The sequence below is a fragment of the Cucurbita pepo genome, chromosome 13 (genome assembly GCF_057944985.1).
Source record: "Cucurbita pepo subsp. pepo isolate OVF chromosome 13, ASM5794498v1, whole genome shotgun sequence".
NCBI classification, from domain to species: domain Eukaryota; kingdom Viridiplantae; phylum Streptophyta; class Magnoliopsida; order Cucurbitales; family Cucurbitaceae; genus Cucurbita; species Cucurbita pepo.
Genome location: NC_141810.1, coordinates 9,696,823 through 9,708,931, shown reverse-complemented (window position 1 = coordinate 9,708,931; position 12,109 = coordinate 9,696,823). Strand labels below are relative to the sequence as shown.

Below are 12,109 nucleotides of genomic sequence, written 5' to 3'. Positions count from 1 at the left end.
GTTTTTGAGTTAAGGTGCCCAATATACTTCTCCAATGGTATAACGATTTTCTTGCAAAAACAGTTTTACAATACCTTTTCCAAACACTTTCATTCTGGTATTATTTCCAAGCTTAACACTGTGAGTAAAAGTTTTATCTAAGCTTGAAAACATGTTTTCATTACCACACATGTGATTTGAGCAACTCGAGTCTAAGAACTAGGCGTCACTTCTCTTTGATCCATGGAGTTCTACATAGGCCATCAGCAGCATCTCATCTTCTTCGTCAAGCTTAGCATAATTTGCTTCATTCTTCCACTTTGGACATTCATACTGAAAATGTTCTAAGTTGTGACACTTATAACATTCAATAGTTGCTTTGTTGAAATTTATTCTCCCTCTTCCACGCCCTCTTCCTCTGTACGTTCCTCTCCCTCTATTGTTTGTACTTGATCGACCTACAACATTCAACATCTGTTCTTCATCATTGTTGCTGGGGCGTCGAAATTTTTGTTCATGCACCACTAACGAACTTTGTAACTCATCAATGGACATAGTATCAATATCTTTTGATTCTTCAATGGATACTACAACGTACGTAAATTTGTCCGTTAGGGTGCGTAGGATTTTTTCTACAATTTTTTTTTCTGGCATTTCCTCTCCAAATTTTTTTTCTGGCATTTCCTCTCCATTGTTTCTCATCTTATTAGCAACCTGCATCACTCTTGCAAAATACTCAGTGATGGTTTCATCCTTTCTCATCTCCAGAACCTCAAACTCTCTTCTTAATGCATTAAGAAGTGATTTCTTTACTCTTTGGTTTCCACCAAACTTGCTCTTCATTGAGTCTCAAACAATCATTGATGTGCGACGGTCCAAGATTTGTTCAAAGACAGTTCGATCAATCGCCTGGTATAGGTAATGCTTTACCTGATGATCCTTGACTCTAACATCGTCAAGATGTTCTTGTTGTGCAGTAGTTAATTTTGTCCCTTCTACTGGTTCCGAAAAACCATTCTCCACCCAGCTCCATAAGCCTTTTGTTTTAAGCAAGTTCTCCATCAATTCACTCCAATGATCATAGTGACCATCGAAGTGAGGAAAATTCGTTAATGTTTTGTCGTCACTCATTCTCTCCAGCTGGCTCTGATACCAATTGATAAGTTTAGCAGCAGATTGTTCGAGCAGAGAACATAAACAATTGGATCTCAAGTGTAGTTTTATTAATTCTATGCATGACATTATATAGCCTTTACACAAAGATAGAAACCACAAATAACGTAGAGTAGTTGAACATAAAAATATCAGCAGAAAAATACTAAGAGTCCCAAAGAATAGGACTCTCGGGGGACTAGAACTATATTTGAAACAGAAAACTAGACCAGTGACTCCTAACAACTTAGTGCACATTTTTTTAAATACTCATACCACGTGCTACTTCTATTTCAGGTTAAGGCAAGACATTTTTGTACGGCTGACGACGACATTGCAACTTGAGACCATGACACATGTATAGGGTAGTCGTATTTATTTTCTTAGACTTAGGCTAGAATTTGATGTTTTTAATTTAAACGTTTATTTATTTTATTTAGTCTTTTGTTATGTCATTTTTAAAAGTGTTTTCAAAACAAGTAAGTCTATGACTGTGTTTAAGATGAATGTGACGTTTTATGAAAGTTTAAATGAAGTATTTCCGCATTCAATGTTTATGATATGTATGCAGTAGTGACCTTAAATTAAGTAGAAAATTTCGGGTTGTTACATGTTTAATATATTAAACACTAATATTTAAATCTAAAAGAGAAATATATATATATATATATATATATTGTATTTGATACCATAAAAATAATTAATAAAGAGTAGATACGTTGAATACATATTTAAAATTTGAATAAGATTAAATTAATTAGATATGTATTGGAATATTTAAAATATTTAAATATAACTTAATAAGATATTATATCTTAATATATTATTTAATAAAGATTATCCTAAAGTCTTCCTATTAGATTTGAGTTGAGAAAAAAAGAATCACAGTTATTTTCTTAACGGTGAAAATTTCTTTCTAAAACTCTCCTCCAATCCCATGGTTTTTTTTTTTTAAAAAAAAGACTCACAAACCTTGACCTTGTGGTCGAACTAATGGAGGAATTAGAGAAAGTAGAGTAAGTAGATTAAAGTCCACTAGAGCTTTCTTCATATCTTCATATTTCTTCGTTAATGTAAGTTTGTTTAACTCTTAGTTTTATTTAATTCTAAATAAAATCAAATTCAATGCCAATACTTTTGTTGCGCAAGTGAAGTGTTCATTCCCAACTATTAAAGCCTCTAGAATATAGCTTGACAGTGTTTAACTGTGTTGGCACAATAATATTAGTAGAAGAGAAAATAAGCGCGAGCAGGATAGTGGTGGTAGAACAAACACGACGTTGATTTTCATAGATATGACTTCATTCGACATAATCTTGAGAATGAACCGTACCAACATTGGTTGTCACACTGAGGAGGTCTTATTCCAACCCCATTTGAAGACAGTTTCAAATTCGAAGGGTTGAAGTCCAAGAGCGTGCCAAGGTTGATATTAATAGTAAACGTAGATTATTAAACCAAGGGGCATGGAGATTGTTAGCCAGCATGATAGATACCAGAGGCCTGAACGTGTATATAACTACCATCTTGGTGGTGAACGTATTCCTGAACATACTTTTGGAGGAGTTATCATGACAACCCTAGTGCAAAAGGTCGATTTTAGCATTGAGCTTGATCTTGAGGTGAACTCTATATCCAAGGCTCCTTACAAAATGTCTCGGATAAACGGAAAGAACTCAAGAAGCAAGTGCATGAACTATTGAATTAGGGCGTCATACGTTTGAGCATATCATGTTATGGAGCCCCATTATTGTTTGTGAAAAAGAAGGATGAGTCTATATGACTATAGAAGAACCAAACAAAGTCACAGTGAAGTAAAAGTTTCCACTACCACAGATAGATGACCTATTCGACCAACTATAGGGAGTTGCAATATTTTCAAAATATTAACCTGTGATCCAAATATCATTTGTAGAGAATCAAACAAGAGAATCCCAAAGAAGCTTTCTAAACTTGTGATGAGCATTACAAATTTATAGTGATGTCTTTCCTGCAATATTTATGGATTTGATTAATAGAGTGTGCAAAAACTTCTTTGACATGTTCACATGTGTTCATAAATGGAATCTAGTCTAGCATGAAGAGCATCTGAGAGCTTTGCTAACTGTGCTAAAAGCAAATGGACTATTTGTAATGTTTTCAAAGTAAGAGTTCTCGCTTCAGGATGTGGCATTCTTAGGCTATTTCGTGTTGATGGAAGGAATAGTAGTGGACACCGCCAAACTCAAAGCAGCAATGGAATGGCTTCGTCCAATATGGTGGCTGATGTATGTAACTTCCTATGTCTAGTGTCACCCTCGCATTTTTTCTTGGTAGCGAACTTTGCGATTGTGCAACACACTCCTGACAATGAGTGAGACAAACCAATTCGAAATCGTATCACCATGGCCGGATGACATATGCTCAAACCTCTGGTCGCATTTTGAAAATAGGGGTAGAGAGATTTTCGAAAGAGAGTTTAAAAGCAAGATTAAAAGAAGGTTTGAAAGCAAGATTATAGGCTATAAGTGAAAAATGCTAACACAATGACTTAGAATATATCTTAGGGTAGAAAAAATAACGACTAATCGCATCCTCCTATACTACATTTTGTTGCAATTTAAGTCTAACAAGCGTAAACATGATTTCGCTGAATGATTGTACAAACAAAAAATACAATAATAAAGCAAACTAACATGAAATCAAATAAAGGGTTAATAAAGGGTTTGGCGTGGCATGGACATGCAACTATGGGCAACTCGCCCTCGACAAGCATGACCGTGGCATCCTCCCCAACCTAATTGATTGACGTCCCTGTCAACCGACTATTTTCAAACTCATCGATGTGGATTATGACAGAGCCTAGGTCATCAATGCATTCCCAGCTTGTTTCCTCTGCATGGAGGTTCTTCCATTTGACCAAAAATTCTCGAATCTTCCATACAGGTCTTCCAACTTTCCTAACTCTGTCAACTAGGATTGTTTCTACTTCCTTGGTGTCCTGCTTTAGATCGACACTAAATTTGGTGATGAAATTTTGAATGTCGTCGTTTGGATCGAGGTGGTAAGGCTTTAGGTTACTCCCATGAATTACGGGGTGAATTTTCATTCATCTGGGCAGTTCTGATCTTTTTTAGAACTTCGACTGGTCCTTCATATTTTCTAATAAATCTCTAGTCCTTTCGATTGCGAAATCTGATTTTCTAAGGCCTCAATTTGATAAGGACTTGATCTCCTACACGAAATAAGCTCGGGCTATATCTGTTGTTTGCTTCAATTCTCTTGTGCTTGAGAAGTTTTGGGCTTGAGGGATCTTCCCTGCATATGGATGATCATTAATATGGGGGCAGGGCTACTTGTCGTCCACTTACAATTTCGAAGAGGTTGTTCTCAGTAGACGAACTCGTTAGGCAATTGAAACAGAATTGAGATACATCTAGCAGTTGTACCCAATTCTGCTGATGAATTTCGACAAAGTGACACAAGTATTCTTTGGGCAAGCAGTTAAACCGTTCTGTATGTCTGTCGATTTAGGGGTGGTAACTCGAGGAGATATTTAAAGTTGTCCCCATATATGTGAATAACTCTGTTCATAATGTTTTGATGAATCTAGTGTCTCAGCCACTGATGATGCTCGATGGAATGCCCCACAACTTCACAATATGTTTGAAGAACAGTTGTGCTGTTGACTCACCCGAGCATATTTTGGGGGTGGGAATGAACATGGCATATTTTGAGAACCGGTCTATGATAACTTAGATGCTTCATATTCGCCTACTTTTGGGAGGCTTGTTATGAAGTCTGGTGACACAGTTTTCTAAGGTCTTGTTGGCAATTGCAAGGGTTCAAGGAGTCCCGTTCTTCTCGACTTTATCCTATTGGCAGATGAGACACGTCTTTATATACTCCATTATGTTATCACGCATGTTTGGCCAAAAGTACAATTTCTTGACCAAGACATAAGTTTGTTGCCACCCAAAGTGTCCGACCCATAAAGTATCGTGACAATCTTGAATGAGCTTCTTCCTCAGTTCTCCCATTCATGGGACATACAAATCCTCCGGCCAATAATTCATTTAGTTGTCTTCTTAGTTCAACTTCATGTGGTGGAGCCATTGAATATGCATTCTTCGCTAGAGGTTTGATCCTAGGGAGAAGCTCAATTTCGTGATCAATACCCCGACAAGGTGATAGTGTTTTTGGGAAGCTCTCTGGCATTATGTCAGCATAACTATTCAGAATATCTCTAACTTCACTCGGGACAAGTTAGGTAGTGGTTACACTTTTACCAAAGGTTTGACAATAACTATGGGCTCCTCTTGTGCGAGCCCTCCTATAAGTTGTAAGGCGAAAATCATTTTGCGGTTGTCTAGTTGTTTGATGCCTACATGAATTACGGTAGGATTGCAATCGGTAATCACCATGTACTACGTTGAAGTCACCTAAACGAATTATGACTAGGTCCATTTTGTTGAGATATGATTCAAAGTATTCAAAATCAAGATATGATTTAGAGTAGTTAGATATGATTCAAATATTCAAACTAACAAGATTTTAGGAGATTGTTATTAGATTTGAGTTTATCTAGATTTCTATGATTTACTATTTCTGGTCCACTGTATTAGCTATAAATACGGGAATTGTGTAACCCTCTAAGCATCAAGTCAGTAGACATTAATAAAGCACTGCAGCTTCTATCTATTCTCATCTATTCCTATCTCTTTCACTATCCCTCTTTCCAACAATTTTGGTATCAGAGCCAGGTTCGTTCGACACGAGGGCGAGTGATTATTTTCTTTCACAAAACAAAAATGGCAGTAGCTGGTTTTTCTTCCTCTGCACCGTTGTTACCAATATTTAATGGTGAGAAATACGAGTGGTGGAGCATCAAGATGAAGACCTTGCTCAGATCGCAGGAGCTATGGGACTTGGTGGAGCACGGGTTTGCTGATGTATTAGAACCCACAATAGAAGAAAAGGAGAGACTAAGAGAAACCAAGAAAAACGATGCCAAGGCTCTATTCATTATTCAGCAAGCAGTTCATGAGACTATTTTTTCACGAATTGCAGCAGCAACCACATCAAAGCAGGCATGGTCAATTCTACAGAAGGAGTTTCTAGGAGACTCAAAGGTCATGACAGTGAAATTGCAATCTCTAAGACGTGATTTTGAAACTCTACTCATGACGAATGGCGAATCAATTGCTGATTTTTTGTCAAGATCAATGGCAATAGTCAGTCAGATGCGTACCTATGGAGAGAAAATTTCAAACGAAACAATTGTTGCAAAGGTGTTGAGAAGCTTGACTCCAAAGTTTGACCATGTGGTGGCCGCCATAGAAGAAGCTAAGGATCTATCCATACTCTCCGTTGATGAACTGATGGGCTCGCTTCAGGCTCATGAGGCAAGAATCAATAGAGCATCAGAAAGAAACGAAGAAAAGGCACTACAAGTGAAGGAGACAACCAATAACGAAAGAGAAAATATTCATTTAGCAGGTAGAAGTCGTGGAAGAGGAGGATTTCGCAACTTCCATGGTGGTCGTGATAACAGGTGGAGAAGTGATGGACAGAGACAATTTAATGAACAAAGGAATGTCATACAATGTTACCATTGTAGAAGGTATGGTCACACAAAATCTGATTGTTGGTATAAAAATCAACGAATGAATTTTGCAGCAGAGAATGAAGAAGAAGAAGAAAAGTTGTTTGTGGCGTGCATGGATACTAATCCAGAAAAAGGTAACTTATGGTTTGTTGATAGCGGATGCTTGAACCATATGACAGGCACCAAATCCTTATTCAAAGAGCTTGATGAGACGCAAAAGATTAAGGTGCAACTTGGAAATACAAAAGAGATGCAAGTTGAAGGAAAAGGTACAGTGAAAGTCGAAACCAGTCACGGTAAGATAAAACAATTAGATAATGTTCAATTTGTACCTGATTTAGGGTACAATTTATTGAGTGTTGGACAATTGATGACCAGAGGACACTCAGTTCTATTTGATGATAACACATGTGTCATCACAGATAAGAAATCAGGCCATAAAGTTGAAATTGCCATGACTTCAAATAAGATGTTTCCACTTGATGTTTCTAACATGGAGGATTTTGCTCTTACTGCTAGCATGAAAGATGATTCAACATTATGGCATCTCAGATATGGACATCTTCATATGAACGGCCTGAAAATACTCAGGGATAAAGGTATGGTTTTCGGATTACCAAGAATTGACTCAACTAATTTATGTGAAGGATGCATTTATGGCAAGCAGACTAGGAAGTTCTTTCCTGTTGGAAAAGCTAAAAGAGCTTCACATTATCTAGAACTAATTCATGCTGATTTATGTGGGCCAATGCAAACGAAGTCCTTGGGTGGAAGTATATACTTTTTACTATTCGTTGATGACTATAGTCGCATGAGCTGGGTTTACTTCCTACAACATAAGTCAGAAACTTTTCAGAAGTTCCAGATTTTTAAAGCTATGGTAGAGAACCAAAGTGGCTGTCACATTAAAGTTCTTCGCACAGACAGAGGTGGCGAGTTCGTATCTAAAGATTTCAATCTCTTTTGTGAAGAAGAGGGCATCCAAAGGGAATTAACAGCTCCCTACACTCCAGAACAGAATGGAATCGCTGAACGAAAAAATCGAACTATTGTGGAGATGGCAAGAAGTATGTTACAAGCAAGGAGACTTCCAAACCAATTTTGGGCCGAAGCCGTAGCAACATCTGTTTATCTATTAAACATCTCACCAACAAAGGCGGTTATGAATCGAACTCCTTATGAAGCATGGCATGGAAGGAAACCATCTGTAAGTCATTTACGAATCTTTGGTTGTGTTGCTTATGCTTTGAAACATCCTCAAACTCGTCAAAAGCTTGATGAAAAATCTGAAAAATGCATTTTCATTGGCTATTGTACTCAATCAAAGGCATATAAACTATACAACCCCGTTAGTGAAAAGATTTTAGTTAGAAGGGATGTAATATTTAATGAAAACGTGAGTTGGGATTGGAGTAAAGAACAGGAGCAGCAAAAGATTACAGTTGAAGTTTCCCCAAATGAAGAGACAAGGGTCAACTCCAGTGCATCTCCCAGTGCATCCACTGCAACACAAAGTGTGTCAAATTCATCATCTTCAGAATCACTTAACAGCAATTCCTCTCTTGAAGAACTTTCAGATGAGACACCTCCAAGGAAGTATAAATCTTTAGCTGACATATATGCATCATGTCAATTTGCTCTTACTGTTTCAGACCCTATGAATTATGAAGAAGCAACTGAAGACGGGAAGAAAGCCATGACAGTAGAGATGCAGTCCTTTAAGAAAGATGAAACATGGGATATGGTTTACCTACCAAACGAAAAGTTTTATGGAGATTTACAAGAAGAGGTTTATGTAAGACCGCCAGAGGGATTCATAAAGGAAGACAAAGAAACAAAGGTATACAAGCTGAGACAGACAATGTACGGGTTAAAGCAGACATACTTACGAAGGTCTTGTCAGAAGAAAAGCTCTGTACTTACATCTGCAACTTTGAATCATGGGGGAGTGTTGAGATATGATTCAAAGTATTCAAAATCAAGATATGATTTAGAGTAGTTAGATATGATTCAAATATTCAAACTAACAAGATTTTAGGAGATTGTTATTAGATTTGAGTTTATCTAGATTTCTATGATTTACTATTTCTGGTCCACTGTATTAGCTATAAATACGGGAATTGTGTAACCCTCTAAGCATCAAGTCAGTAGACATTAATAAAGCACTGCAGCTTCTATCTATTCTCATCTATTCCTATCTCTTTCACTATCCCTCTTTCCAACACATTTTTCCTAACCAAGACTCTAGTTTTAGGGAGACTCTCTTAGAAGCTCCAACCATAAGCGTAGGAGGTAAGATTCACATCGGAATAAAATGGGAGGCAAAAAAAGGAGATGAGAAAGACTTCTCCCGTCAATGCCTCGGACATATCTACTAAACACTATTTCCATTGCAGTAGAAATTTGGGAGTTTTGTGAAGGGAAAAAAAGAGATTAAAAGCCATGCAAAAAGAAAAGAAAAAAGAAAAAAGAAAAAAGAGAAAAGAAAAGAAATTGCAAAAAGGGATTGGGAAGTTTGAGTTGATATCTAACTTCTAGTCCCATCAATCTCTTGTTTCATAGTTTGCTCCTTTTTCACCGATAGGCATTAGAATACAAACCAATAGAAAGACACCCTCCCCTTCTCCCTCCTCCCCCACAGCTCCATGCCAAACTAGCTGAGCTTGTCTCTCAGCTCAAAAGCTGTTTCCAATTAAAACCCAAATTGAAACGAAAATAAAATATAATAAAACCCCTCCTCTTTTCCTTCTATTATGACCCCATTTGTCAGCTTCTTATGTCTCTCTCTCTCTCTCTCTCTCTCTCTCTCTCTCTTTCTCTGCCTGCCGTGTCCGTGCAGATTTGCAATTTTGAAACAAAAAAATATTCTAATCTTCTTTTTAGAACCCATCTTGAAACCGATTGATCGAGGAAGGAACGTCCAAACTCTGCTGCTGCTGCTGCTTCTTCTGTGATCCGTCTCTACTACCTCTGAACGCCATGGCATGCCCCACCGGAGCACCAATGCAAGTGTAGCTGCTCGACTCTACCGAGGTGGAACCGTAGTTCACAGTGTGATGGGTGCAATGGGAAGGGTTCCCCAAGACATGCCCCACGAAGAACTCGCTGATGGAGGCTTGTGGTGGTGGAGGAGGAGGAGGAGGAGGCGGAGGAGCATAGTATGAGGGGAACCCGGATGGCCGTGTCGGCGAGCTGTATAGATATGCCGGCTGCGGTGGCAGAAGAGTGGTTGGGAATCTGAGTGGCAGCGTTGAATCACCCCCTACGCCGCCGCTGTCCCCCGTATGGTAGCTTCCTCCCGGGGGCATTGAATGACAGCAGCTAATCACCCCAAAACAAGAAAACAAAAAGGAAATTTATTGGGGACGTGTAAACTTTCAATTCGCCAATACAAATGGGTGAGATTAATAGAATACCCTAAATGAGGAGGTTGGGCGGCCAGGTTATCGTTAGTGAAAACAAGCTGGCGAGCTCGATTGAGTGTCTCTGTCTCTCTCTCTGACCAAAAACCAAACAGAAATGAAGTCAAAAAATGAAATGAAATGATAAGAGAAACATAAAAGAAAGAAAAGTAGTGAAATTTTGCCTTGGCGGTGGCGGTTCATGTGGCCACCAAGGGCCTGGGATTTGCAGAACTTGAGGGAGCAAAACCTGCATTCATACACCTTTCCGGCCTCGTCTTTGCCCTCCTTCATACCACTTTTGTTCTTGCGATGACCTGCAACAACACATTTTTACTCAATTTGGTGTTGTTTGTGTTTGTTTAAGCCCACAAGTAGTTGAATTTACCAGTAGAGGAGGTGTCTTCACTAATCTGTTTGCCATCTCGGATATTATAATCTTCAGGTAAGTTGTTGAGGTCTAAAGGGCTCTGTTGGGATCGCCTGTAAACCAACAAAAATTAGAGAAGAGTTAGATGAATAAGATAGAAGTGAAGGGGGGAAATTGGTTTATGTGGGGAAGACCACCTACATGATGAAGCAGAGGTTTGAAAGAGAGAGAGAGAGAGAGTTGGAGTTGGAGTAATGGGGTGGTGAAGAAAAAGAGCTTTGAAAGTTCTCTATCAGTTCATCTGCCACTCTTCCCTCTCTCTCTCTCTACAAAAAAATTGAAACAACAACAAACAGACAAGAGGAAGCCTCTCGTGACTTTAAAAGGGAAGAAATGAAAGGAAGGGCTTAAGGGTTATTAGGTTATTATGTGCAAATCTGCTATATACTTTCCTTCACAATCAAACACTGTGCACACCTCGTTTTTGCCTTCCTTTTAAGTTACTCCAACTATTATTATCCTATTCAAGGTTAGATTTGTTTCCGCCTCCGTTGGATTTTTTTTTTTTTTTAAACTAAAAATTAATTCCTTAACAGAGTTCACAATTCAACCCACCAAAATTTAAGTTTGTCCAACCCAATTCATACACACCTATATATATATACACACAAATTTTTTAGGGTTGGATTAAAAAAACGAAGGGTAGTCCTAAATCATATTAATGTTAGTGATTTTGAGGAAATTAACATTATGGGCATTATTTACTTAATTTCCAACTATTTTTGTAGTTTGTTAGTGTTTATGTTTTGAATAATATATTAGATTTGGATTATATAATTTGAATTAGTTTTGTATTTTGTATTTTGATTATGATTTAGGTTTATATCTTGTTAGCTAGATTAGTATTTTAATTATATTTTAATAGTATGAATAAGTTTTTTATTATTATTATTTTTTTAAGTATAAGATTAAGCCATTCAATGGTTACATTGAGCTCGGATTCTTAAGGAGAATTGTTCAGGAGGTTGTTATAGTGACTTGATTTTTAGTTTTCAAATCACCATGTGATAAAAAAGAGCCGTAATTTTTTTTTCAATTTGTAAAGTGGAGATGCAAGGAATTTAAAAGGTAAACATAACCCAAAATTTGACATAAAAGTATTTTAAAGTATAAAATAATATTTGCGGAGTCACATCAAAGCGGTTGACAAAATACACCGGTTTCAAGCAGCGATATTTAAAATAATATTAAAAATAGAAGAAAGATGACTCAATAAAGGGGTCCTCCTTGCATAATGCAGAGCGCACTCCCACTATCAACATAGGTCTATGCTCCATTTGAAAAGAAGAATAGGATATAAAAATACTCAATAAACAACCCACTAATAAACACTCATCTTTAAGGATGTTTCTTAAGTTATATGCTCCTATACTAACCCTATAAGACTCAAATGTAACTAAACCTGGTACACCTCTGCTCAAGGGTGTATACAGGACCCTCCTTTTCCTTGAGGTCCTTAAGGTAGTTTTTTTTTTAATCTCTAGGTTTTCATTTCAAAGTCTATCACCAATTTTGCGCTAATTGGGTGTGAATCAAATTGCCCTTGTAATAAATTATAGG

The 12,109-nt window shown here is 37.5% G+C and overlaps 1 protein-coding gene across 2 annotated transcripts; it reads right to left on the bottom strand.

Moving 5' to 3' along the window:
• Window positions 1-9,211: 9,211 nt before the first annotated feature.
• On the bottom strand, window positions 9,212-10,869 carry LOC111808614 (zinc finger protein JAGGED). 2 transcript variants are annotated; one of them, XM_023694704.2, is made up of 5 exons: window positions 10,691-10,869; window positions 10,508-10,602; window positions 10,305-10,436; window positions 10,135-10,216; window positions 9,212-10,039 (listed from the first exon to the last, which is right to left on the bottom strand). In XM_023694704.2, coding segments are annotated over exons 1-5 (753 nt in total). In that variant the 5' UTR covers window positions 10,693-10,869; the 3' UTR covers window positions 9,212-9,597. The 2 variants fall into 2 exon arrangements, with proteins under 2 accessions (XP_023550472.2, XP_086973183.1); XM_087117057.1 differs by having other exon boundaries at window positions 10,687-10,866.
• Between the last annotated feature and the right edge of the window lie 1,240 nt (window positions 10,870-12,109).

What these genes read in the sequence shown, in the direction of transcription:
- LOC111808614 (XM_023694704.2), bottom strand. An exon ending in TGAAGACACCTCCTCTACTG is followed by an intron (nt 10,437 to 10,507) that starts GTAAATTCAACT and finishes GTGTTGTTGCAG; the next exon opens with GTCATCGCAAGAACAAAAGT. An exon ending in GCCCAACCTCCTCATTTAGG is followed by an intron (nt 10,040 to 10,134) that starts GTATTCTATTAA and finishes TGGGGTGATTAG; the next exon opens with CTGCTGTCATTCAATGCCCC.